Below are 24,642 nucleotides of genomic sequence, written 5' to 3'. Positions count from 1 at the left end.
GGTGGAGGAGGTGAGAACTTGAGCTGAAAAAGAGCAATTATCTTCCTATGCACTTACAAAATGCCCATCACTGTGGTATCCAGCTAGGATGGGGGAACAGTTTCCCAGGAGGGAGGAGACTGTCTGCATCTGCCTTTCGCCAGCCTTTTTAGCGTCAACTTGCGTCTACTTAAGGAACAAAGCTGTGAAAAGAGCTGGAAAGGGGGCAGCTGATGATGCCCTGTGCACCCTTCCTTCACCCTTCGTCCTTCAGGGATCCACGGCCTGCAGTGCGTCCCCGACTGCGGCGCTCTTAGCTTCGGTACAGGGAGCAGGGATGTTTGCAAGAAAGAGGAGCAAAGCCCCAGTCCTTCCTCTTTTTCATCGTGTACTCCCCAAAGCACGTAACAACTGTGCAATTACAGTGTAGTTACACGAAGTGGCCTCTAATCTGCCGTGTAATTACGGCGTGCTATGCTTTGATAAGCCTTATAAAAAGAAGGGATAACACAGTCCTGTGCAGGAGCGAGCTCTCCAAAGGGAGCCGAGGAGCAAGCTGTCTGCCATCCCGCCGCCCCAAATCCCGAAGGGGTTGCTGCAGTTAGGCCTGGAGGTGACAGCCTGATGCTGGAGGCGAAATGGAAGGCGGCTTGGTGTCCTCCTCCTGTGCTGTTGTGGTGAGAGCAGACGTGTCTCGGGCACTCAGATGCTTCTCAGGTGCTACCTCTCAGGGAAGAGGTAGGTGTGAGTCAGAGCAGACTTGTCTGACTCTGGTGTAGGGGTGTAAGCATGCAGGGCTGTCGCACTGAGTGACGGCCTTCAGTTGTAGTACTTCAGCTGGGATTCGGGGGAAGAGAGGAACAAATCCACATGCATTTGTCCCAGACAATTAAAGAGAACCTTTTCCTCTCCGCGCCGTCAGCTGGTACTTGCGTGGGCACGTGAGCTGCCCGAAGGTGAGCGAACCTTATTTAGGAGAGATTTAGGAGAGCAAGTGGCCCTGCTGTCCCCGGGCTCAGCTGAAAGGATCGAGCTGCTGGCATCCTACAGGCTTATGCATTTTGCTCGGGGGAACACCCGAGCTTGGTAGGGCGGTGCCAGGGCCCCAGCTGAAGCGAAGCCGAGAGGGACGATCGGCTTTGCTTGAAGATGCAGATTCCCCTGGGGGCAGGGGCTGACCGTTCGTGGCACCGTGAAGCTGGGGACCCCGACACGAGCGGTGGGGACCGACCGAAATCCGTCTTCCCCAGATTCACTTGTCGGCCGTGAGTTACAGGCCAGTTTGCAGCTTGTCCAAATCAGCCTTGCTCCGCCGAAGCCAGGGATATATGCTCTGATCCAGCGTAAAGCCTCAGCGCTGCAGCAGCCAGTGGGACAAATCTGTAGCTGATACAAACTCTGCAGCTGTCTGGCAGCCAAAAATTGGGCCTGCGTCCCCCTTTTTTTTTTTTTTTTAACCCGCGACATAGTTATGCATCGCAGCTCTTTTGTTCCTCTTCCGTGACTAAGCTGCTCACTGCCTTGTTTCTTTTTTTTTTTTTTTTTTTTTCCCCTCGTTGTGTAGTTTATAATCTCCCAACTAGATACAGAAAAAAAATTTGTTTGCAGTGCCGGCCAAGAAGGCTCTGGTTTCACTGGCATCGGGCCATGCTTACATCCCCAGTCAAAATACTGCTGGTTAAACAATAAATATTTATTGATTCTCCTACAAGCTTCTACATTTTTCCCAGGTGCGGTGGAATTTGGGGGGGTGGGGGGGCCACTTGAGTCCTAAAGAGGCTTCGTTTGGGCTGCAGCGGCTGTGCCGGGTTTCTGTGGAATTTACTTTTGCTCTTCCTGATGACAAAATTGTGAGATGGCTCCGGAGATAGCAGCTCTCCCGCGGGCTGGGATGCGAAGGGGAGGCTCACAGGCTGGCTTTGGTACCGCTCTGTGTCTCCGGGCATTCAGTCCCTAGTTCTGCTCCATTCAGCTGCCTGTCCAGACTGCCCCAGGTTGCAGGATTTGTGCCCGCGACTGCTGCAGGCTCTGGTGGTAATTAGGTGAAAATGTGCAAATCTGCAAGTCGCTTTATCTGCCTGAATATCTCCTTGAATAAGGGAGTGACTCCTGTCCAGAGGCGATCCGTAGTTCAATGTCTGGTCCAGAGAGATGGCAAAAAAATAAAAATGAAAAAACAAATACAAATCAGGGTGGTTTCAGTTAGTAATTTGGTTAAAGGGCTCAGCCTTCGTATCTAGACTGTAGAGAACTGCTGGGTCTGAAAGCCTGTAACATTAAGAGACTGCAAAAGTTTGCACGCAAAACCTGAGCTTCTGCAAGGCTGCGAGCGTTCAGAGGGCAGCAAAACTCGCGGTGCTTGCGTTCAGAGGTGCTCGGAGTTGTTCTGTTCTCTTGTGGTGGGTGGCTCGGTAACTTCTGGCTTATTTAGCTGGGGAGCAAACCCAGGGCTGCTCACCGTTGCTCGCCTGTTTCTGAACTGTGAGGTGAAACTGCACATCTTTGGTGTTGTTTTTTTTTCTTTTTTTTTTTTTTTCTTTTTGCCACTCAGCCGGCAAATATGTGAGGTTTGGTTTGGTCTTGGTGACATGAATGGCATCAAGCCACTGCGACGATGTCTGCCCGTGCAGGGCCATGTTTGCACGGTACGTTTTTCCCCATCACCTCCCGGATCTCGCGGATCTTGCACAACTTTGGGGCGCGTCTTGAATCACGGGCGATGCCCGGCACCCTCCGTTCAGCGCCCTGCTCCATGCACTGCACGCCAGCTTTGCTGTATATCTGCAAGAAGCCGGGGTGCTGTGCTGTGCAGTCCTGCATCTGGGTCCTCTGGAGCAATGTTCCTGGCCTGAAAAATACCCTCCTAGAGCTCAGTCGTTTGCAAACACAAGGAATAGATAGCAGCTTTCCTTCCTAGAAAGGAAAATCCCCTTGTTTCTGTGGTTCTCTCTGGGAGACCACTGTTGTGGGTCTTTAGAGGATTTTGGAGACCTCCTGTGCACGTGGAGCTGCATCGCGGGTTGTTGGAGTCTCCAGTTTTGACCCATGATCGCTGTGTGCTATGTTAGGAAACTGCACTCACGGGATGTTAGGAGCTTCCACGATGCCCTCTGAAGCACCTCCAGCTTAATTATAGATTGAGAGGCCGCACCTTTTGCCTGAGGTGCTCGACGTAGCAGGGCAGCAGCTTCTCTGCAGGAACAAATCGGCTGCGCAGCCCAAAGGAGACGGAGCAGCCATCCCCTGCCCCAGGTGTTTGACTTCTCCTGGCCTTACGGCAGAAGCAGAGCCCTCCATCCATCCCAGGCGGTCGGTGCATGCACACACGGCACAATTCAGGCCGCGACAAGTGTCTGCGGTGCGCCGAGCCCTGCGTCCTGGATGGGTTTGTAGCAGGGGACTGGTCCCCTGTAGGATGCGGCCCTGCCCCAGAGCAGTGTAGGAACGCCTCCCTCTTGCTGGGATGGCTGCGGAGCTGCAGGCCAGCTCCTCGCCCCAGCTAAGCATTCCGAGCTTGTTAATGAATGAAACGCGTTTTCTTACACGGAGGGGATTTTAAATTGGCTCCACATGGATTATGTATGTTGTCGCACTTTCCCGGAGGGTGATGGCATGATTAGGAATGTGGGTTTGATGAAAGAAGCCAGACACTGAGTCAAAAGCCGAGCGGCTCCCCGCTCCCTCCCCTCCCGGTGCCCCCTCTCCCCCCATCTCATTTAAAATATTTGACGTGGTTCCAGGGCATTCTTCAGATGGCTGCAAGAGGAACAAGCCAGTGGGGCTTTGCCGTGTGTTCATGTGCACCATGCCTGGGGTGCTCAGCCCCAAAACCCCAGGGGAACTGATTCCGTCGTCTGACACCGAAAGATGGCAAGGAGAAAGGCTCAGAGACCTATTTTAAGGGGAAACTGAGGCACAGAGCCACCATTACGCTGCAGCAAGGGCATGGGGACATCCCCTGCTGCGTGCTCCCGGTCTCCCCCTGCTTTCCATGTGCAGGTTTTCTGGTTCCCCCCGGGAAGCAAGAGTCCCGCGCTGCAGGATGAGGGCTGTGTGTCCTCTTGGTGGCAGCGGGCTGGGATTTGAGCTCCCGGAGGTGAGGATGCTGCCTCTGGAGGGAGGTCTCTGGATGAAAAGTGCTGACTAAGGGAAAGCTGCCCCAGAAACTGGAGCCGGACACTGGGAAGTGCTTTGGGGTTTGTTTTGTGTTGCTTTCTTTTCTTTTCCTGTTAGCACCATCTATCACAGTAATCAAAATGTGGCTTTTTGACCCACATGAAAGTTTTTTTTTCTTTTTTTTTTTTTCATAGGTGTCTGCATGTGTTTGTGCAAAACCGCTCTGTTTTGGTCAATGTTCTGGAAGCTGTAGAGCAGCAAGGCGTTTTTTTTTTTTCTTTTACCTTTTAGTTTTGAGAAGTTGTTTACGGAAACCCGAACCATCATAAGAACCAACTTGCAAAAGCTGAGCACTCCTGGCTTTTTCCATTGAAAAAAATTAAAAAAAAGCTGTAGTGGAACACGTGAAGCTCAGGCTTTTTTTACGCATCATTGTTAGAAGCGGTTTTCCAGCGCAGTGCCAAGTGCTTTCTCTTTTAAACCGCTCAAGGCACGTTACCCAACGCCGCGTCCCTCCGAACAGCTCGGTGGGGTCGGTAAATGCGATTACCCCAGCTTTGGAGCCGGAGCGGGGGAAAAACTCGTCGCTCCGTCCTCGTCGGGCAGATCCGGCGGCGTTTCTCGGAGCCCTGCCCGTGAAGGGACGCGGTGAGATCTGGGCTCGCCGTTGCGGTCCCGTCCCCGGTTCTGGGAAGCGCGGTGCCGCTGCGAAGCCACGCGCGCCTCGTGCCGCCATGCTGGGAAAGTTTCGATTTCCAACGTCAGCAGTGGGGTTTCGGGGCTGTCACGGTAGCCGTGGCCCAGCAGGGTACTTAGTCACTGGCGCTGTTTTCCATCCCTTTAAGCGGCTCCAGATTTGGAGCTGGCTCTAAAGCTCGCGACTTGAAAGGCCCCGGCCGTGCGTGTGTTTTGCCTTCGAGCTGGATGACTCTTGCATGTTCCTGCGTTCAAACGGCTGAACCCCGAGCAGCCGCTGCCATATGGATCCTATAGAGTGACCCGGCGCAACCAGCGGAGGAGCGGCTTACGTCAACGGGGCTCGGAGGGACGGGGCTGGCGGAGGCTGCTGGGGCCAGGGCTGCACCAGCACCGAGCCCGCGCCCCTTGGCATCTGCAGGCGTGCTTTGGGTGTGCTTGGGCTGCCGGTGCCAAGCGGTCATCGAAAGCCAGAGTTAGGCTTCTGGGTAGCCTAAAAAAAAAAAAACAGAAAGGGAAATTGGAAAAAAAAAAAAGAAGAAAAAGGAGAAAAGCAAAGGGGAGGGATAGTGTGCCTTTAAACAGCTGCGCGCCAGCGCCTGTAGCTGCGCTCGCTAACCCGGTGACTAATTCCCCGCGCAGCCCGCGGCCAAGCCCGGCCGTGTCCCCGCCGAATGCGTGCGCGGGGCCGAGGAGTCATCGCAGCCGTCCCCTCCCTCCTTTCATCCCGCTGCCGCCCCGCCGCTCCCCGTGGCAATTTATTTACTCATCTGGAGGGCACAGCCCAGCGGTCTCTTGACTCAGCAGTCCGGGGCTGATGGGAGCCGCGGGAGCGAATTCCAGGCAAAGAAACAATCTCATGACTTGTCTCGGAAAAGATTGCTCCGAAAAGATCCCCTTACGGTCCCGGAGTGCTCCATGCCCGCGCCTTCGTCAGAGCCCTGACGAGGCTCGCGATTTCCCAACCTCGGGGAGCCGGGGCGGCGAGCCAGGGCAGCCCGGGGGACTTGGTGGGATTTGCTCCTCGGAAAGGAGAGGGGGGCTCGGAGACGGCGGGGCCCTGCAGCCGGTGCCTGCCCCCCCCCTCCGGGCACAGGGGTGCGGGGATGTGGAGCTGGCTTGCCAGGGCAGGGAGCCCAGAGCCGGGCTTTGGGTTGCTTTTTGGGTCATTCATCCTTTTACTTCCCCCACTTTCCAGGGATTTAAAAACCCTTCCTTCGCCTCCAGGCGATTTTGGTTCTTCCATCAGTGTTTGCTAGCTGCCTTCCAGGCACCAGCCTTCCCTTCCTAAGGCACCACGGGCAACTTATGAACCATATTTATGCTTCTTAGCCTTTTTTTTCATTTTTTCTTTTGACACTACACGTCTCTCTCACCCTGGCCGTTTCCCCCCACCTCCTCCCCATCGAGAGTCCCTTGAGTCCCATCCCCTTCTGAAAGGCATTTTGGGAGGTCTGCTCGCCTGCCCAGTGCCCTCCCACTGCCTCTGGGGACGGGCTGGGATGAGACCAGGTCGGTAAGCGACGACCTTTGCAAACCTGCATTTTGCTGGCCCCGTGGGTGGGCAGGGCTGCCGAGCTGACAGCTCTGGGTGCCTCGTCCTCCTCCTCACCCTGCCTCGAGGCTCAGGAGGCTGCGACCTCAGGGACTGTGCCGGTGTCCCCGTGCTGCCTTTGGAGATGCCTGCAGGCAGGAACCAGCCCGTGGCTCCTGCTCCCCGTACCCTTACCGGTTTCGCCCCAGCCCCTGAGCAGGGCTGAGGGCAGCGGGGACGTTCGCTCCCACGAGCCACCCAGCCCGGTCCCTCCTGCAGCATCCCGGGGCTTGTTTCGGAGGATTCCCGGAGTTCCTGACACCAGCTCCCTGCTCCTGAGTAGCCGAATGACGCCCCCACCCCCTTCTCCATTTGCGTCTCCTCCTAATAGCCTCTTGGCCCGAGCAGCCGAATTCAATCAGCCCTTTCACCATCTGCTCCCAGGCACTTCTGCCGGGGAAGGCTCGGGGCCAGCGAGGCTGTAATTCCTTAATAGCTTCCGGATGCTGCGCGCAGGGTGGATGCGAGGCTGCGAGCATCTCAGCCTCTCCCCCCTCTTTTCCGCAGCCCGTGCTGAGGTTTCCAAACTCGGGGCTTCCCCTGGGCAGGTCGGAGCACCTCCAGCCCCCCAGTTTGTCCCTGCCAGCCCTCGGTGGTCCAGGCTGAGGCCAGTAGGTGACATAATCCCCATCCTGGACAGCCCTTGGCGCTGGGACGGGGATGACTAAAGCCGATGGGGCAGCCCAGCCTGCCTTTGGCTGCCTTCCCCCGCTCACTCCCACCTCCCTCGTCTGGCCCAGTCGCTGCTCTGGTCCCTGTCCTGGTGGGAAGTTTCCTAGAAGTTGGAGTTGGAAGAGGAGGCCTTGCTGGGGTCATTTGGGAAGACCCCTGCTCTCCTTCGTGGGGCTGCTCGAGAGCCTGCAGGTTGCACGGGGCAGCCTGAATGGGGCAAAGCCCTGGTTTTTGGGAGGGCTGTGCTCCTGCCTACCTGGCGCCTGAAACACGGCTGGGGAGAGGGATGGAGCAGGTTTATTTCCGGGGCTCTTCAGCCGCCTTTGTGCTTGGGAAAATCCCCTTTGTCTGCTTCAAAACAATAAAACCAGAAGGAGAACTAGAACTGTTCCCGGGACGTTGTGAAATGAGGTCTGTCTGGCACCAGTGTTCCCGAGGACTGTCCAGTGTGGGCCAGAGAGCTCTGCGGCCCAGGTTTCTCCCAGGGCTGTTTCTGGCCTCCACCACCGCAGGAGCTGAGCTTGGTTCAGTCTCCTCTTAACTTACATGGAAAAACTGAAGTGTGGAGAAAAGAAAGTGGGGCCGGATTCACGCTTCCCGCCTTAAACCAAGGTGATTTCCTGCGCCCTTGGTCCCCTCTGTGGCTGACACCAACACAGGGTCCCCTCCAGGGGATGCATCAGCTCTCCGGGGTGGGTGGGGAAGAGAATTCAGTCTCTTTCTGAGGACTTCAGGGAGCTCTGCACAGCTGGGGATGGGAGCGGGCTGTGTGCCGGCCGGCCTGGCGCTGCCCTTGGCCCCGCAGAGGCACCGTGTGCCCCAGCAGCGGGGACAGGGAGGTGAACCGGTGCCCGGCTGGCAGGCGGCGTCCCAGCATGGCCTCGTCCCTTGTCCCCTCGCTGCCCCAAGGCCAACTGCAGCCGGTCCCCGTGCACCTTCCTGCAGCAATACTTTCGCTTGCCCGGCTTTCAGCCCAGCCAGAAAAACCCTCCCCGTTTTTTGGCTGCTGGGCTGGTCTGTTGGAGCCTGCCCGTCTGCCGGCTGCTACATGGAAATGTTTTAGCTGCAGCGGGTGTAGAGCACGTGCGGTTCTTGTCCGTGGGACGGGACAGGACGGTGTGGAGCTGGCCGCTGCTGTGGTGCTCGTGGTACTCGTGGAGGTGTCCTCAGGACCTCTTGCAGCTGTGGGGTGGCAGTAGTGGAGTCACGGCCCTGGGGGGTGCCTGGTGCTCGTGGTGCTGGGGGAGCCCAGGAGATGAGTTTCTTTTCGTCCAGCCACCAAAGCAAAGAGAAGATCTCCTTCGCTTTGAGGATCCCCAGCCCCTTCTGTTGGGTTGGTTTCTCCCCTCCTGTTAAATGATGCTGCTCTGAGGGATGCAGCTAGCGCAGGGGAGATGCGTGGGCTGTGCAATGAATATCGCAAGCTACTTCGGTTTTGATTTCAGCTGCAGGGGGCTGTTGTGTGTATTTGTGAGCCACTGAAAGAGAGGGAGGATACCTACAGAGTGGAGAGCTCAGGGTACTGGCAAGTGCAAGCCTTCATCGGCAGCAAATCCAGTGATGCAAAGAAGTAAATTCACGTACAGAGCAGGGGAGTTGGAGGTATACAGATCGTTACGCTACCTGCGATCTCGTGGCAGCAGCCAGCAGAGCTGACTGTTTGTTCTAAAGAGTTATAAATAATTTTGTAGATTAAAGTGATTGATTATCCTTGGTCTAATATTATTTAGTCAGAGCAAACAGTGCTGAGATTTGCCAGCCGCGCTCCGACCTCCCAACCCCGATCTGTTTGCCAAAGCCTGTGCAATTATTTGATTTCAAAGCTAAATACCCTAATCTCTCCTCGTCTCCTTTTGTAACTGCAAAGCCGGACGGCTCGGCCTGATACGGGAGGGCAGACCCGGAGTCCTCGTGCCCCGTGACAGGTCCCTGGGCAGAGAGGGCCGAGGTGACGCAGCAGGACGGGGACCCGGTGGTCGTGGTGTGACCGGGCTCCTCGTCCTCCTCCGTGGGTGCTGCCCGTGCTTCCTGGGCTGAGCCAAAACCCTGCTGCACGGGGAGAAAAAGATGCTATCCCAGGCCTAATAAGTGAAGAAGGGCTTTCTCCGGGTGAGGCAGCGGCGGTCCCGGTGCAATCCACGGGGATGTGATACGCTGCAACTTGCGCTGCCCCGTTGAGCAATCGGCAGCGGTTTATCGCAGGCTTGGCTCTGCGTCTGCCTGGCGCTGCCCCGGAGCAAAGGGTTGGCCGGGGAGGCTGCGGAGGTGGGGTGGGCCGGGCAGCAGGAATCTGCAGCTGCAGAGCGATGTGGCGAGCTTCGCCCCCGTAGCCTGCTGCCCCGGGGCAGCGTGCGTGCTCGGGAGGTGACCCAGAACTGCCGAGCCTTCCTTCCTCGCCGGCGGCTCGGTCGCTTCTGGCTGGCTGGCTTCGTGCTTCCTGCATCACGGGGACGTGTCCTGGGCACGAGGAATGCCGTAGGAGTATCTGTAGGCACCTCCCCCTCGAGGTCTGTCTGTGTTTTGCTCGCGCGCACACCAGCACCGTGCTGTCTGCGGCAGGTCCTGCCCTGCAGCTCGGACACGCCACGGTGCACGGAGGAGAGCTGGCGAGTGGAGGAGAGCAGCTTTGATGTGGAGGGAGATATTCCGGGGCTCGAACCTCATCTTGGCCCGAGAGCGCTTCAGCCCGTGCCATGCCATGTGGGAGCCACGTGTCGGGCGTGACGTGGCACCGACGCAGCCCGGGGCAAGGGCTGATGCTGAGACACAGAGATCCGTTTACGCAGGACCTGGGCTGGAAATCAAGTGAAGGTTGGGGAATTCCTTGGGACGGATTGGAGGGGAAGGAAAAGCAGACGCTCGGCCAAGCCCCTCTTTTCATGTCTAATCCTGTTCTGAGGCCAGGAGAATTCGGGATCCCTTTCAGGACCAGTCTGGCAGTGGACTCCCAGTAGCAGGGACATCCGTGGAGTCCGTCTGCACCGGGAGCGTGTCGTGTCATGGTGCTGGACGGCAAAAACGACTGCTCCGTTTTTCATTCTGGGCACAGAGTCATTTCTTGTGACCACGGATATGCAGCGAAACCCTCTCGGGCTGTGAGGTTGTGTGTAGCTGCTAACAAAGCGTGTTGGCACGCACGTTGTCCAGGTGTGTCTGAGCAGACTTGGGGGTTGGGATCTGTTTGTGGGGTGGTGGAAGGCCGAAACGTGACCGAAAGTCCCTTGGCCCGCATCCCTGCTGCGAGGGGACAGCCCTGCCAAGAGATCTCAGCCTTCCCTTTTCACACTTCCTATCCTGACAGCATCTTCCTCACACAACGTCCTGCCGATTAACCTCAGCCCTGGCTTGCGACATCGCCGCTCTCCCTTTTCGGGAGGCTGTCACGTGCGGTTTGGCAGCGCAGTGCCTCCCCGGGGCAGAGCGGAGCAAGAGGCTGGAGGCGATGGAGCCAAATGCCCGCTGCACGGCTGTCCTGCCCGCGTGTCCGGGAGAGCTTGGTGTCTGGAGGAGAGACGCAGGGCTCGTTTGGGCAGGGAGGTGTGTGATCTGAACTGCTCGGGTGCGGTTACAGCAGTGCCCCGATAGCACCTGGGCGTGCTCGTGCAGTCCCAACCGAATCTGCGCCACGGTGCTGGGGTGCCTCGTGCGCCAGGGATGAACCCTCCGGTTGTGTCGCTTCAGCAGAGGTGCCCGAGGTGGCATCGCCAGCCTGAGGCCCGAGGTGAGAACGGCACGAGGCCTGTTTTTCCCCTGGCTGGGAAGAAAGGAGGCTCTGGCGGACGGTGGGAAGTGCTGAGCACAGACCTGCACCGCTGTCTCCTCCTCGCAGCGCCGGAGCCCAAACGTGGGTTTGCCTTGGGACGGGCTCAGGCCGTGCTCCTGCGGCTGCGCAAACCTCAAGGGCCATTAAACCTCGCAGGGCTTCCAGCTGAACCAGCGGCGAGCAGGGAATTTCAAGAGGCTTCTGGGCCCAGGCGTGAGCCGGTTGAATACCTCGGGCACCGATCCAAGCAGCGAACGCGTATCTGGTTGTTTGCTCAGTCAGAATCACTCGGTTTGGGGAGTTGTTTTCTCGTTCCCCCCCCCCCCCCATTCCTGTTGAGCAATTCGAGCTTTGCTGCAGGGACGTGGGGTGTGAGAAGCTGGGTTTTCGCTGCTGGTTTGTGGGGGAGCATCTCCTGGAGCCAGGGCGCTGATGCGGGGCGGCTGACACAGGCGGGACCTGGGCTCGCTCTTCACACTTGACCTCCTTCCAGCCGGGGCTGGGTGTCCATTACAGGCTTTGCCGAGCCCACCCCGCGCTCCCATTAGTGTGTGTGTGCCTGTGCATGAGGATTAGAGCTATTTAGCAAGGCGGTTAGTGGGGATTAGAGTGAGTTAGCACAGGGGAAGCACGTCTCGTAGGAGAGCCGTAGCTCCGGGAGAGGCAGGGAGCGTCCTCCCAGCTCTGCTAAGGGGGGCTTGAAGGCAAAGCAGCCCGAAAACAAGATGCTAATCCCATAATCGGAGGGATGCCCTGGCTCATGTGATGTTTGCAAGGAAAATTAGGAGGGCATAGGGTGATAAGGGCCTGACCACCAAAAGAAGAGGCTCGGACGCCTGGGCAGGAGTGGCTGGGGCACACAGAGAGGGTTTTTGCTGGCTCTGCTGGCTGCACCTCTTCGCAGCCTCCCGCCGTGGCCACCTGCAAGGTGCTGACCCGGGGGTTCAGCCTGCACACGCGTGGGCTTTGCACGGGTTGAATGAAACCCGGGCTCTGCGGTCAGGCCAGCCAGCGCGTTCGGGAAAGGCTTGCACGAGTTTTTAATCACGATGGTCTGAGATGTAAAGCCAGAGGAGCCGTTTCGAAGCTGCTTCACGAGTGTTTGTTTGCTGGGGGCTCTCGCTGGGTTGACAGCGATGCTGCAGCTAAACCGCTGCAACCAGCCTGCCTCGTAGCGTGGCCTAACCTCTGCCGTTGCTTCATCTCGGTGGAAAAATCTTTCTGCTGCCTTCGCCGGCTGCTTTGCATAGTTTTGACGGGTGTCGTTAAACCATGGCCGCGTTCGCTAACCCCAGAGGTGGCTGCATCTCCTCGGTGCTTGCTCTTAGCCATCTGCGCTCCTTCCAGCAGCCGAGACAGGGAGGAAGGAGCGACGCCCTGCACCGAGGGAAGCCCGGCTCCCAGTTGCTGCGGGAAGACGAGCCGTAGGTCCTGTCCTGCCTGCTGGGGCGGGGGAAGCTTTCCCATAATTGCAGCGAGCGTTGACTCAAACCCTGTGGTTTTGCTTCGCTTCGATCCAGGGGTTTCTCTTGTGCTTCTCCCCCATGAAAGCCGGGGAGGAGCGAGCCCCTGTGACTGCAGGGGATGCCGCTTTCCCAGGATCTCTGTCCAACACCCACATTATAAAGCTGTGATTGAGGGAATGGAAAAAAACCATTAACAAGGGCAGCAGGCAGGCTTGGAGGGCGAAGCAGGGTCTGCCGGTGAGCGTGATGGCACTCAGATGGCGGGTGAAGCATCCTTTCACCAGCTGGTGCTGCTGCCTGCTCCCTTGGCAGCTGCACAAAACCAGAGCCAGAACAAACCCCGACACACTTTTTAGGTTGCTCCGTGTCCCATTCTCCTCGCTTTCCTTGCTTTCAAGCCAGTCCTGTTCAGAACAAGGGTCTTTGAGGTGAAACACCCTGGCGGTGAGATGGTCTGGGGGCCATCACCCTGCGGGCGAGAGCATCTTTTATCCCAAGATGTGCGAGAGCACAATTTATCCCAAAGCCTGAGGCTGAACAGCAAGAGCATCCCATCCCGACAGCCAGGCCCACCCGCCTCTTAACCTTTCCCATTCCCCGCTCGCTGTGATGCTCCAAGTGCAAACTTGGAAGAAGTCTTGCCTTTAGGAAAGACGAGTTTCCAGGCCCTTTATTCAGTGGGAGAACTGGCCCCCATGACACACGGCATCTCCATAAGAAAGCTGCTGAATGCCGGAAGAAAGCTGGCTTTGTTGTTCTTTTTGCAGCGCTAAGCAGTGCGGGCTTTCGGTTTCCTCTCTTGTTTTTCTCTTCAAGCCCCGGCTTTCATCTCAGAGTATTTATTTTTCACTGCTTGAAGGGGGAAAAAGAATGACTTATTTTTCTTTTTTTAAAAAAAATGTATTTATTTTAAATTAAAATAGCAACTGTCGGTCCCTTTTGTGCCATGCCTTGGAGAGAGAAAGAGGGCCGGTCTCTGGCAGGGTGCTGCAGAAAGGGGTACCGAGTCTCTCTCCCCTCCCTGCCCTCAGTCCCCAACATCTCCCTGCGCATGTCCTTCCTCCCCAACCCCTCCTTGTTCCCTGGTTTTCCCTCTGTTCCCTTTTTTCCAGCTTTCTGTCCTGATTTTCCTTTCCTCCCCCTGAGTTTCACTGCCCTTTCGGTCCAAGGAGCCCTAATTGGAACAGGCCGGCCCCGCTCCTGCTTCCTGCGTGGGAGTGAGAGGCTACGCTTGTGAAAACAGTTCAAAAGTGCAGACAAATTTTTGCCTAATCCTGCCTAAATAACTGGGGCTCAGCTGGGGTTATTCGCCCAGGCGCTCCTGCCCTGCTGCGGAGCCGGGTACCTGGGAAAGGCAAACCTTGCCCTGGGGGGGAAAACCTGAGATGGGAGGTGGTGGGAGGTGGTGGGAGGTGGTGCTGCTGTGCCCGAGCTGCCTCTGCTCCATCGGGGGGCGTGGGAAGGGTCTCAGCTCCCGGCCCCCCTCTCTCCAGCCTCCTCTCTTCCTGAGAAAGGTTTCTCAGCTGCTGAACCCTGCCAGCTGGGAGACTTTGGGAATCGTCCGTGTTTCAGCCTCCCCCATCACTACCTCTACCCTAGTTTTGCTCCTGGTGACTGGTAGAGGAGCTCCGGGGTGGTGGGTTGGGGTGAGCTGGAGATGGAGAGGGCTGGAGCTGGGTGCTCGCAGGCTCCCTGCAGGCACGCGGGAAGAAGGTAAGAGAGCAAATCTTCGTCCCTCCTTGCTGGGCCTCTGAGAAACTCATTTCACTCCATCGCAGGCGTCCAGAAGTGGGGACTTGTGCGGGACCATGGGCACCTCGAGGTGGGACGACCCTGGCGTGGCAGAAGCCCTTAGCCCAGGTGGACGATGCTGTGAATGAGGCTTCTGGGGGACACGGCCTCCTCGCTGCCCCAGGGCCTTCGGTTGCCCTCCAGCAGAGCCAAACGGTGCTTGTAGGAGCGTCCCAGAGCTTTGGGTGCTCACAGGGGCATCTCGGCCTGCTCAGGAGACACACCGGAGCTCAAGGACTGAGCTCTTACGAGGAATTCAGGAGTAAATCAGCAGCTGTTGGATGCACGGTCCTGGAGAGCTGGTTTTCTTGACTTCACCTGGTTCAACGCCATCACACACTTACCCCATGCCGCCTTCACGTCTCCAAGGTGCCCCCCAAATCCTGGCGATGCCGGCAGGCTGTGGGATTTGCCTCCGTCCCAGGAGAGGAGGCAGGGCAGGGAGCGGGCTTTTACCTGCGACAGCGGCATGCTGGGTTCCTGACCCGGGTGTCCATCCATCAGAGCAAGGGCAGGAGGGGGCTGCCGGGTCAGCTGCCCCCGCTCTGACCCGCCGGGCATCCATTTACACGCAGGCTACTGTGTAAAATCGCGGGGACTGGACGAGGCCACACTGGGGCTTTTGATGGGAAACAAAGTGAGTGGCTGCGGGGAGCTTAAAGGGGGCATTGACTCCGAGTGGAAATTCGGGAGAAAAATGACTTTGCTCCCATCCTCCCACTTTTTTTCTTTACTGCCATTTATTTTGCTTATGCAATCAGATGCTAATGTTTTGACGTGCAGCGGAGTCGCTTGTGTTTTAAGGTCAAAATCCCTAAAGTTTGTAAATTGTAGCCCTTTAAAAAGATCAGAAGTGTAGGAATAGTTTATACATGCGGAGCCTGGTGAGAGCAGGATAGGAATTTGGCTGGGAGATGAACTCGGTGATCTTGGCCTCTTTGTCCGTTTGCTGGCTGGTTTTCTCACAGGCTCCACGTCCGCCTGCCCAACAGCCAGCACAGCAGGGTGGTGGGTTTGGGGTAGGAACCCTTTAGCTTAAAAGCCACGTAGGGATGCGGTGCTCTTGGCCGTGGCAGGATTGTTAGCATCCTTTTGCCCTTCTGAAGTTTGGTCCCCAGGGATGTCAGGGAGCTGGAGGAAGAGCGGGGAGCTGGTTTCGAGAAGCCTCCGTGGTCTTAAATTGAGCCCCCGGACCCCTCCTCGCTTTGCAAAGCTACAGCCACTTGCATAGATGTCCCTCCCTGCTTTCCCACCGTGTAAGGCAAATTACTTATCTCTGCTCTACACATGCTGGAGATGATGTGACATAATTTTCCAGAGCGCCTGCAACTCCTGTTAGTATTTAAAACTCAAACCAGAATACCCTGCCTGGTCTCCCAGGAGGAAAATCAAATGCAGTTCCCCGTCGGTACAACGGCAGCAGCGGGAGACGTGGCATCGAGGCAGCGCGCTGCACGCGTGAGCCGTGTAGATGAGGCTTTAATGGGCGTTGTAAAAACGAGGCAGCAACCCTAGCCCGGGATGCAAAGCTGGCCCCCGCTGCTGTGCTTGCTTTTTGGATTGAAACCCGACGTTTCCCAGCCAGGCTTGGGTGCAGCAGCTGGGCTCGGCGCTGGCCGGCGCTCCGTGCCCGTGCGCATGCACGCGTGTGTGCGTGCGCGTGCTTTGTGGGCAGCGGGAGGTGCACGAAAGGGGACGTTTTATTTATGTAAGATTTGGTTAAAATCTTGGAAACGGGTTTCAGATGACAGTGAAAGCTGAAACCGGGGGAGCTAAGCCTGGCCTCGCTTTTGTTACTGAAATTCTGCTTGGCTCTGACCTTTGCGCAGCGCAGGCTGCAGGTGAGCGGCTCCTCTGTGGGCGCTGGAGGACAGCACCAGGGCTCGATCCTGCTGCCAGCTCCCTGCGCCCAGCGAAGTCACACCCGGCAGAGCAGAATAAAGCCCTTCGTTACCTTGGCACACACAGGAATTGGCAAAGAAAATGCCACCGAGGTAAATTCAGTATCTCAAAACCAGTGGAGGCAGAACTGAGATAAAAACTGTCCCGTCCCCGCCCCCCTGCCCCGATCACGCAGCCAGGACTTGTCCACAAACACGTATGCAGAGCTTTACAAACCCATTTAATTTTACACATGTGAGCTCTTCTATAGATGTGGGACACTGCTGACTAAAATTAGGCTTCTGCAAGCGTTTGCAGGCTTGGGGCTTTTCGGCTGTTTTGTGTTCTGAAGAAATTTCAACTGGCGGTCTAACAGGAAAAAATGCAGATGGTGTTTCAACTCTGAATTTTCCCAACGCAACTTGTTTTGAAGGAGAAGCCTTGAAATGCACATTTTGGTTTGTTTTGGTGTTTAAATAGAAAACCTCCTTTGGCACTCGGCATTTTTTTTGAATTTGAAAATAGGGCGTTTGCTTCTCCGGGTGACCTCTCTCTGGGAATCGCGTTTAAGTATTCCCTGTTTTGACATTTTGTTTGTGCAGAGCTCAGCGTTCACCTTACTAAACCCAAATCCTATCCCCCGCTACCGAAAAATTGAGTCGCTGGCTCTGTGCAAACCCCAGCGCGTGGATCCTGCAGGAGAAGGCAGGAGCGATGAGCGGTCGGTGCTCTTGTGCCGCAGAGATAGGAGCAACACTTTTGCATGGCCGAAAGCCTCGTCACCCGCCTTGCCTTCGTGGTGTGCCTAAGGAGGTCATCTTTGCACAGGTCTTCGTGGGTGATTCAGTGTAAAATGGGGTTAGAAACGTTTTCGTAGCCTAACTCTGACTCATCTTCCCATAGCGCCTGCGAGCAGCGAACTGCCGTTTAACCAGCCGCGGAGGGGAGTGGATTCCTGGGTGGTCCCTGTAACCACAGAGCACAGAAAGCAAAGCATTAAAATGTAACATGAGGATGAAGGGAAAGGGGCACCGAACCACTTTCTCCCAGTGTTATCTCAAAGCAGCAGATGGAGAACAGAGATAGGGAGGGTGCCTGCTCATTTTTCCGTGCCCTCTCCAGCCAAATCCAGTAAATAATGAAGTGCAATTTGCCAAATAGCCTTTGAATGCATTATTTGCTTTTGAAGGTCCTGATACTTCCACCGTGGCAGGCGATCCTTGATTTATGTGGTGGGGTTGGGGGGAGGAATCGGGCCCCCAGAGGCTCGGTGTCGGGGATTTCACTGGCGCTACCTCAACAAAGAATCATTGGGTGAGGGGATGAGTAAGGTTAGGGGCAGCTGGAAACAGGGGAGCTGATTTTGCAAATCTTTTACTTGGGGCCAGTAGGTGGAAGGTGCGGAGATGGAGGCAGGGAAGCGGCTCTGTAGGGCTGGGCAGCGGAATAGGGCCGGGTGGTGATTTAGGGTGGCTCTGCAGCGTGGTCAGCCCTGGGCTGCGGGGCCGAACGCGGGCGCTTATTGACACAGCCCCAGGTCCTCATTTGGGGAAAAAACCCAGCTGTGCGGAGTTTCGGTGATACCTGCAGGTCTGGCTGCCCGTGAGCACAGCAGGACCCCTCTGCTGGGCGGCTGCACCCCGATTCTCCCCGCATCGGGGCCGCCACCCGCAGCCAGCACTGCTCTGCGTGTGTACGGGGTCACTAAACCAGAGCTTCAATCGACGCGGGGCGATAGTGGCTAGGGTTTCCACAAACCAGAGAGTACTATGAGTTTTGATGTTTGCGTCCAGATGTTGATGAAAACGCCAAAAAAGCTTGTGCGTGTTGTCATTTTTCCGCTGAGAACAGTTTTCATTGAAAAATTTCCAGTAGGCTACAGAGTTAAACCAGCCTCAGGCGGAAGGTTTACAATGGGCCTGATAAAGTCCAGTTGTTTGAGATGGTGAATGTAAGAGGCTTTCCTTCTCCGCAAATGATGGTTTTCAGGAATGCTTAAAATATATGAAAAAGAGCCAAACCTTTTATTCAGAATGAGGAGATTTTTTTTAAAAAAACAACAGTTGCTTTTGTTTATGAAACTCTTTGGCTACGAACATCCACCTCCTTCCAAGTAAATTAGAGAAAGGAAAGAAAGAGAGGAAGACCTTTGCTTCTCATCAGGACTGACTCCAAGGCCCGGCTCTTGGCTTGGCCCCGCGTCTCCCATGGGGGCGGCTGCGCGCTGCTCGGTGACTCACTCCGAATCCGCCGTGCTACGGCCTCGCATGATGTAACTCTGTGCTAATGTGGGATTTTCCAGCTCTTTTGTTTTCCCTCCTTCCTTGAATGGGTTTTCTGCCGGTTCTTCATCATGCCTCATCCTGCTGTGAACTTACTTCTTCCAGGATCGCCTGTTGATTCTTTAAAATTACTTTTTTCCTCTTGCTTTCCTATGGGCCAGGATGCCCAGAAGTGGAGCGGTAATTCGGGGATGTTTTTCTCCATGCTGTCCTGTTCACTCTGGTGTGGGACCCTTTACCCTTGTTGGTGTCTGGCACTGCTCAGCCATCTCCCAGACTTCAGAAGCCACCTGGGGTGACGATGCTGGGTAAGCTGGTGTCTGTGCTGGTCTTTGATACCACCGTCAAATTTCCAGTAGCGCATTTGTGGTTGGCTCGCAGGGAGACCACATGCACCGTGTAACCCAGCTTACCAGACAGGGCTCGTCTGTGCCCTTTACGCACGCGATTCTTTTTTCTTCTGTGTGTAAGAAGTCTGCTTATGGACTCTCAGGGTTTAGATTTTGCGCTGGAGGGTCTGAAAAACTTCAAGAGCAAAAAATGAATGGATTGCTCACTTTTTGACAATCCAAAGGACAGAGTAATGTGAGGACTTCTGTTGTCTTTCCCAATCCTTATGACCATTTTTCTCTCCTGCTTTTTTCAGATATGGAATGTGCAGATGTGCCTTTGTTAACCCCCAGCAGCAAAGAAATGATGTCTCAGGCATTGAAAGCCACCTTCAGCGGCTTTGCGAAAGAGCAGCAGCGGCTGGGAATCCCCAAAGGTAAGACACGGCTTCCTGGTGAGCAGCTGTGGTAGACACAGAGATCGTGTCCTCCCCCCAGGATGCCCTTCCCCACATCTGCCATCCCTTTGACTGGTTCCCTCCGTGCAGCATTGCCTCGTTTATAGGTAGCATCAGCTGGAAAAATCCAGACACGGAGGCCAAACCTTTCAGTACCGCTTGCAAGCTGTACCCGTCTGACAGACTGTGCCTGTCTGTCCTGCTAACGGAGTGAGATAACCTCTGCTGCGAGACTGCTCCTGCCACTTTGTTGAGACTCGGAGATTTCTATTTACAAGTCGTGTCCACAGTATGGAAAAGCAGCTGGGACCCTTTACAAGAGGCTGATAACAGGGAAACCAAGCAAGATGTGGGTGGAAAAAGGAGTCAGAGAAGCGTCAGGATTATTAGAAGTCCCAAACAAATCCAAAGCTCATTCCTTGTATGAAATAAGTCTGCAAATAGGGCTGATCCAAACTGGCTGTAGGTGCAGTGTTCCCCCACCACATATTGACCTTTTGCCAATTGATTTTCGGTCTCTATAGGATGAGGCTGTGCAGGTGCTTATCCACCTGTAGCACTGTTAGTGTCCTGTTTTCCTGGAGAAATGGCTTGTGCTTGCTTGTTAGTGAACCTTTTCTACAACCCTTCGGTGCAGATCCCCAGCAGTGGACGGAGACGCACGTGCGGGACTGGGTGATGTGGGCAGTGAATGAGTTCAGCCTGAAGGGAGTGGATTTCCAGAAGTTTTGCATGAATGGTGCTGCCCTCTGTGCCCTGGGCAAGGAGTGCTTCCTGGAGCTAGCGCCTGACTTTGTGGGAGATATCCTTTGGGAACATCTGGAGATCTTGCAGAAAGGTGAGTCCTGGGGTCTCCAAGGTGAATAGCTCATGTGGTCCTGGCTGCTCTGACTTTGGGCCTTTCCAAGGAGCTTGGTTTACAATCTGGCTGTGCAATGAGGTGTTCAGCTTGGGCTGCAATCCCAATAAAAGCGTCTTTGAAAGCCTAGCTTTCCAGTAGGGTTTCAAATGGGCATCCCAACCTGCAATGGGCAGTGCAAATCCTGGCACTTGTTGAAAGAGGAAGGGTGTTTACGCCGGCCGCTTGGCCGGGATCCACAGCAGGCAGGGACGCTCTGCCTGCCTGGAAACGATGGTGGGATTTTCCAAGGCATTCTTCCTCAGATCGTTCAGCTCCTGCTGTGAATTTTACTACTTCCTCCAGTGCAACTAAGTACAACAATATCACCAAAATCCCACCCTAATTTCCCAGTTGCAATTGGAAGCGGCTTTTCTTTGTTTTATGTCTCATGAGTGTAATGGCTTTGAGTTTGAGTGGTTGTGTCCCACACAGGAAGGAATGGCAGAAGCCACCTGCAAGCATTTGAGGGCATTAATTTATGTATTTTAGTTGGGTAGGGGAGGTATGCATTGTTTTAGGTGTTGATTTTGATGGCATGTCGCTGAAGGATGCAGAAGCAACACTTTTCCCACCTAGGATGGTTCCTAAAGAGCGGGTGAAGATCTTTAAGACCTTTAACCAAGTCATGAGCAGGAGCAGCAGCAGATCTGGGTCCTTCTCTAGCTCATTCCTGTGCAGAGCTAATTGCCTTCCTGGAATATCCCTTGTGCTGCCGTGCTGACCCTGCGTGCTTGTCAGTGGGCCCATATTGGTGACAGGAAGGGGAGGGGAAACAAAGTTATGCCTTCCAGGAAACCATTGACAGATGGATGTTAATTGCTGATTACTAATTTTACTGCTACCTGTGGTTTGCAAAAGGTAAACATGGCTATTCCCAGGCTCTGTGCATGACAGGCTGTTTTTCTGCTCTTTGTTTGACTCCGTATCTGTTCAGTTCGTCTCGTTTTGCATGATTTTTAATGAGGGCTTATATCAACAGCAAGCAGTATAACCAAACAAAGCAAAGGGTTGTGGTCAGTCCGATTTCTACTTGCTGTAAGCCAGTGCTTGTAACACAGCTCTGCCTTCCTGCAACCCTCCTTCATTTGTCAGTGCTGTAACCTGCAGCAGCGCGATGTGCTGCAGGTACCGACTGATGGCTGGGTTTGCTCCCAGCCCTGCTCTTCCTGCAGATCCCCCAAGGCACGCAGATGAACTTGGTGATGCAGTTTTGCTAACTGTAAAGTAGGGATCATGTTTCCTGACAGCACTGACACATGCTGGTGCTTAGATGCTGCAGTTATGAGGATGCAAAAGGTGTGAGATAGATAAGGGCTTTTACAAAGATGCTGGAAATATTTCTACCTATTGCAGCTTTTCCTCCAGAAGGATGAAAAAGAGTAAGACAATTTATTTGTCTCAACACTGTTGGCATAGCCCTGGGAACCAAGAAACCTCTGTTCTATGTTCTGTTTTACTGGTGACTTTGTCACTTCTTGCGTAAGTTATCTGAGCCTTAGCTTCTATGGTGGGTTCTTAACACATTTCCCAGAGGGGCAATATCTATGAAGTATTTGGAAAGTAACTGAGAAGGGCTTCCAGGAAATAACCAGCTTCACCCCAAGGACTAATTCCTGTTGCCTGTAAGTCATGGGACTTGTCTTACTTGTTACATCTCCAAAGGCCAGACAAGGTCTGGGTTCTGTTGTGCTGGTGTTCCACAAACAAACTGTGCAAAATGGCCATTGCCACATCGCTCTCCTTGTGAGACGAGATGCTTCTTTCCGCTTTGCAGCTGGGAATGTGAAACATGAAGAGCTCAAGGTTTCCCGAGGCTCACCTATAGCGTCATGGTGTTGGTGAGCCCATGTCCAACTGGCCAGTTCCCATCTCTCCCGTCTTCCCCAGTTGCCCACCATCCTCGCTCAGGGGTGTGGATGCTGAGAGTGGTGGTTAACCCCTCGATGTTTGGCATTACCTGTGGTGGTGTGACTGCTGGAGTGGGGTCATGCTGGGACAGGCTGTGACCTTGCTGTCCCTCCTGCTAACATGCCTCCCTTGTGAGCTCTTTCCGAGAGAGTGACTCATGTACCGCAGCCTGCTCAGGGTTTAAAAATGGCAGCAGATGGGCGACTTTTCCCTGCATGGATTTGGGTATTTTCAGGCATATTTTTCCAAATTTCTTCCTAAAATAACCTCCTCAGTTACCAGCAGTCAGCAGTGCCCTCCACTTGACTGTAAGCATAGCTGAAGGTTGCTCTCTTTCCCTGTGGTCACCCACCCTGCCCCTTGGCAGACTCCGTGGGGAGAGGAAAAGAGCATTTCTCATTAGGTCTCTCTGTTTGCACAAAACCTCCTTTTGTTAGAGAATATTTTCCACCCTGCAATCCCCAGGAGAGAGGGCCAAAATTAGGCTCCTTGCAAGCAAACGTGCGTTATCTTCGGTTCGCTTCTCTTTAGCTTCAGCAGAAATAAACATAACCCGGAGTTGTCCGTGTTTTTTTTTTTATTTTTGTTACCCTCTGCAAAGAAAATAAAATCTCCCATGAAAGTATCTCTGCCCGCATGCCGTGCTGGAATGAGTAAGGTGTTAATGGAAAAACTGGTCAGGGGAGGAACAGTGCGGCTTTTACATGGGAAAGCAAATTCAGCGCCAAGCCCAGGAGTACCAAAGTTCTTGGAAAAAGCAGTGGAAAGCAGAGAATCTGTGCTTTGATGTGATATTTGCTCATTCTGGGTGAATCACGCCTATAGAAAGGTTAAAATTTGTGGTGCTGCCCGTGTATTCCCTATGGAGTGTGCATCAGGAGCTGGTTAATGGACAGGGTGGCAAAGCTGCTCTGAGCATGGGATCCTCCGCTTTCATCAGGCGTAAGGTAGACGTGCCATGTAGGCTGGGAATTAGCACTAATTTAGGGTTGTAGGAGCTGGTTTGGTATGCATTACCCACTCACTTGCTCACACCTACTGCTGGTCTAAAATAGGGGCTTTTTCAGGAAAACAGTTGTCCTTGTATGGTGGTTTTTTTTTTTCATGAGCTCATACATGTAACTGTAATAAACAATCCTTAAAAGAAAGACAGACAATAAATAATTTCCGTGCTTTCTTTAATTTTTAACTAGCTTTTCAAAACCACCTGGAGCCACTGATTGAGAAGGTTGTTGTTTCTGCTGTTTTGTTTAAATTTGTGCATGCCTCCAGCAAGAATTCCCAAAGGAGCCCAAATGCATCGAGTGCATGTTTCAGTGGGATTTCAGCACCTAACTGTGCACTTCTGTTCCTTTGAATGTCCCAGTTTAACCCTGGGAGGAGCATTTTAGGAAGTTTCGACCTCTCTGCATTACAGCACGTTTTGCAAGGCATGATATGTCTATGGACATGTGACATTTGCTTCCTTTTCTTCTTTGCAGAAGAGATAAAACCGTATCCCGCAAACGGAGTGAATGCAGCATATCCAGAATCCCGCTATACTTCAGACTACTTCATTAGTAAGTCTCGCTTACTGTTATTGTTGTGGTGCTTCCAGGTGTAAAAGTGCCCCCTATTAGAGGTTTGTCTGCATCACATGAGGACTGCACCGTGCAGTTACTTCCCCTTCATGGCACAGCATGCAAAATGCGTAACTCAGTCTTCCTTGCTGTTTTGGGTTGACTTATTTAGAAGTTTATTTAACAAGAAAGGTGTGGGGTTGGGGGGGAATGGGGCAAGAAGGCTTAATTCTGGATTGCTAGGTAGGAACCTGGCGAAGAAAGAGATGAGTTATCAGTCCAAACTCCTGCACTTCCCATTGCCATTGATTTGGAGATGTTCTTTAAGAGAAAAGTATTTGAGATTTGTAGTGTACTTCATGAACCAGCAAAAGGACCCCAACTAAACAAACAAACAAAATCACTTGAATTGGGATTCCAGGTTCTGGAAGGTGACTTTGGAAGTTACTCATGTATTGCAGTCATCAGTGAAATTTCTCCTACCCATAGCTTTTTGCTGAGAGTATGCTCTTCATGGTTTTCCAGCTTCTCCCACTAGCAGCTTGCTTGAGAGGACTTCAGTGTAATTAATGATGTCTTATTTTTTTAAATCACTGCAATTATAAGGCACCATCTGTATATAGCTTTTAGAAACCTCACTCAAAAGTATTTCCCAATTGTGCCAGATATTTTATATCCAAAGACAGTCTTCTCTTGCGTCACAGACCCTGAATCGTACTGTGCTGTGGAAGACTGGAGGGGCAGTGAGCAGTGCTCTGGTTTCTTCAAGCTGACCGTGTTTGCGTTGCTTTCTGACTCTCCCGTCCTGCCAACAGGTTATGGCATCGAGCATGCACAGTGCGTGCCTCCCTCCGAGTTCTCCGAGCCCAGCTTCATCACAGAGTCCTACCAGACCCTCCATCCCATCAGCTCGGAAGAGCTTCTGTCCCTCAAGTACGAGAACGATTACTCCTCAGTCATCCTGCGTGACCCCGTCCAGACGGACTCCCTGCAGACAGACTACTTCACGATCAAGCAAGAAGTGGTAACGCCAGATAACATGTGCATGGGGCGTGCCAGTCGAGGTACAGTTGGGCATCTCCCAGGGCTTGCCTGGGTTCTTGATCTCTCTACTTATATGAACCCACAAATGCTGCCTTCCCGTCTGTAGAGATAGTCCTTGACAGGGCCCAAATCCAACAGGGAGCCGTGCGATGCCAGTAGTGAAGCTGTTTCCCTACGTGTGTCTCTTATGGGGTTGAACTCCT

The 24,642-nt window shown here is 54.1% G+C and overlaps 1 protein-coding gene across 1 annotated transcript in view; it reads left to right on the top strand.

Moving 5' to 3' along the window:
• The window catches only part of ETS1 (ETS proto-oncogene 1, transcription factor), a 48,296-nt gene that overhangs the window by 4,515 nt on the left and 19,139 nt on the right, over positions 1-24,642 (top strand). The window contains exons 2-5 of the mRNA XM_035555735.2: positions 18,887-19,006; positions 19,665-19,865; positions 23,318-23,395; positions 24,211-24,459. Of these exons, the coding sequence (XP_035411628.1) occupies positions 18,887-19,006; positions 19,665-19,865; positions 23,318-23,395; positions 24,211-24,459 (648 nt within the window). The remainder of the gene's footprint in view (positions 1-18,886; positions 19,007-19,664; positions 19,866-23,317; positions 23,396-24,210; positions 24,460-24,642) is intronic.

This window comes from Cygnus atratus, chromosome 22 (assembly GCF_013377495.2).
Source record: "Cygnus atratus isolate AKBS03 ecotype Queensland, Australia chromosome 22, CAtr_DNAZoo_HiC_assembly, whole genome shotgun sequence".
Lineage (NCBI taxonomy): Eukaryota > Metazoa > Chordata > Aves > Anseriformes > Anatidae > Cygnus > Cygnus atratus.
This window is presented reverse-complemented; position numbering and strand designations above follow the sequence as displayed.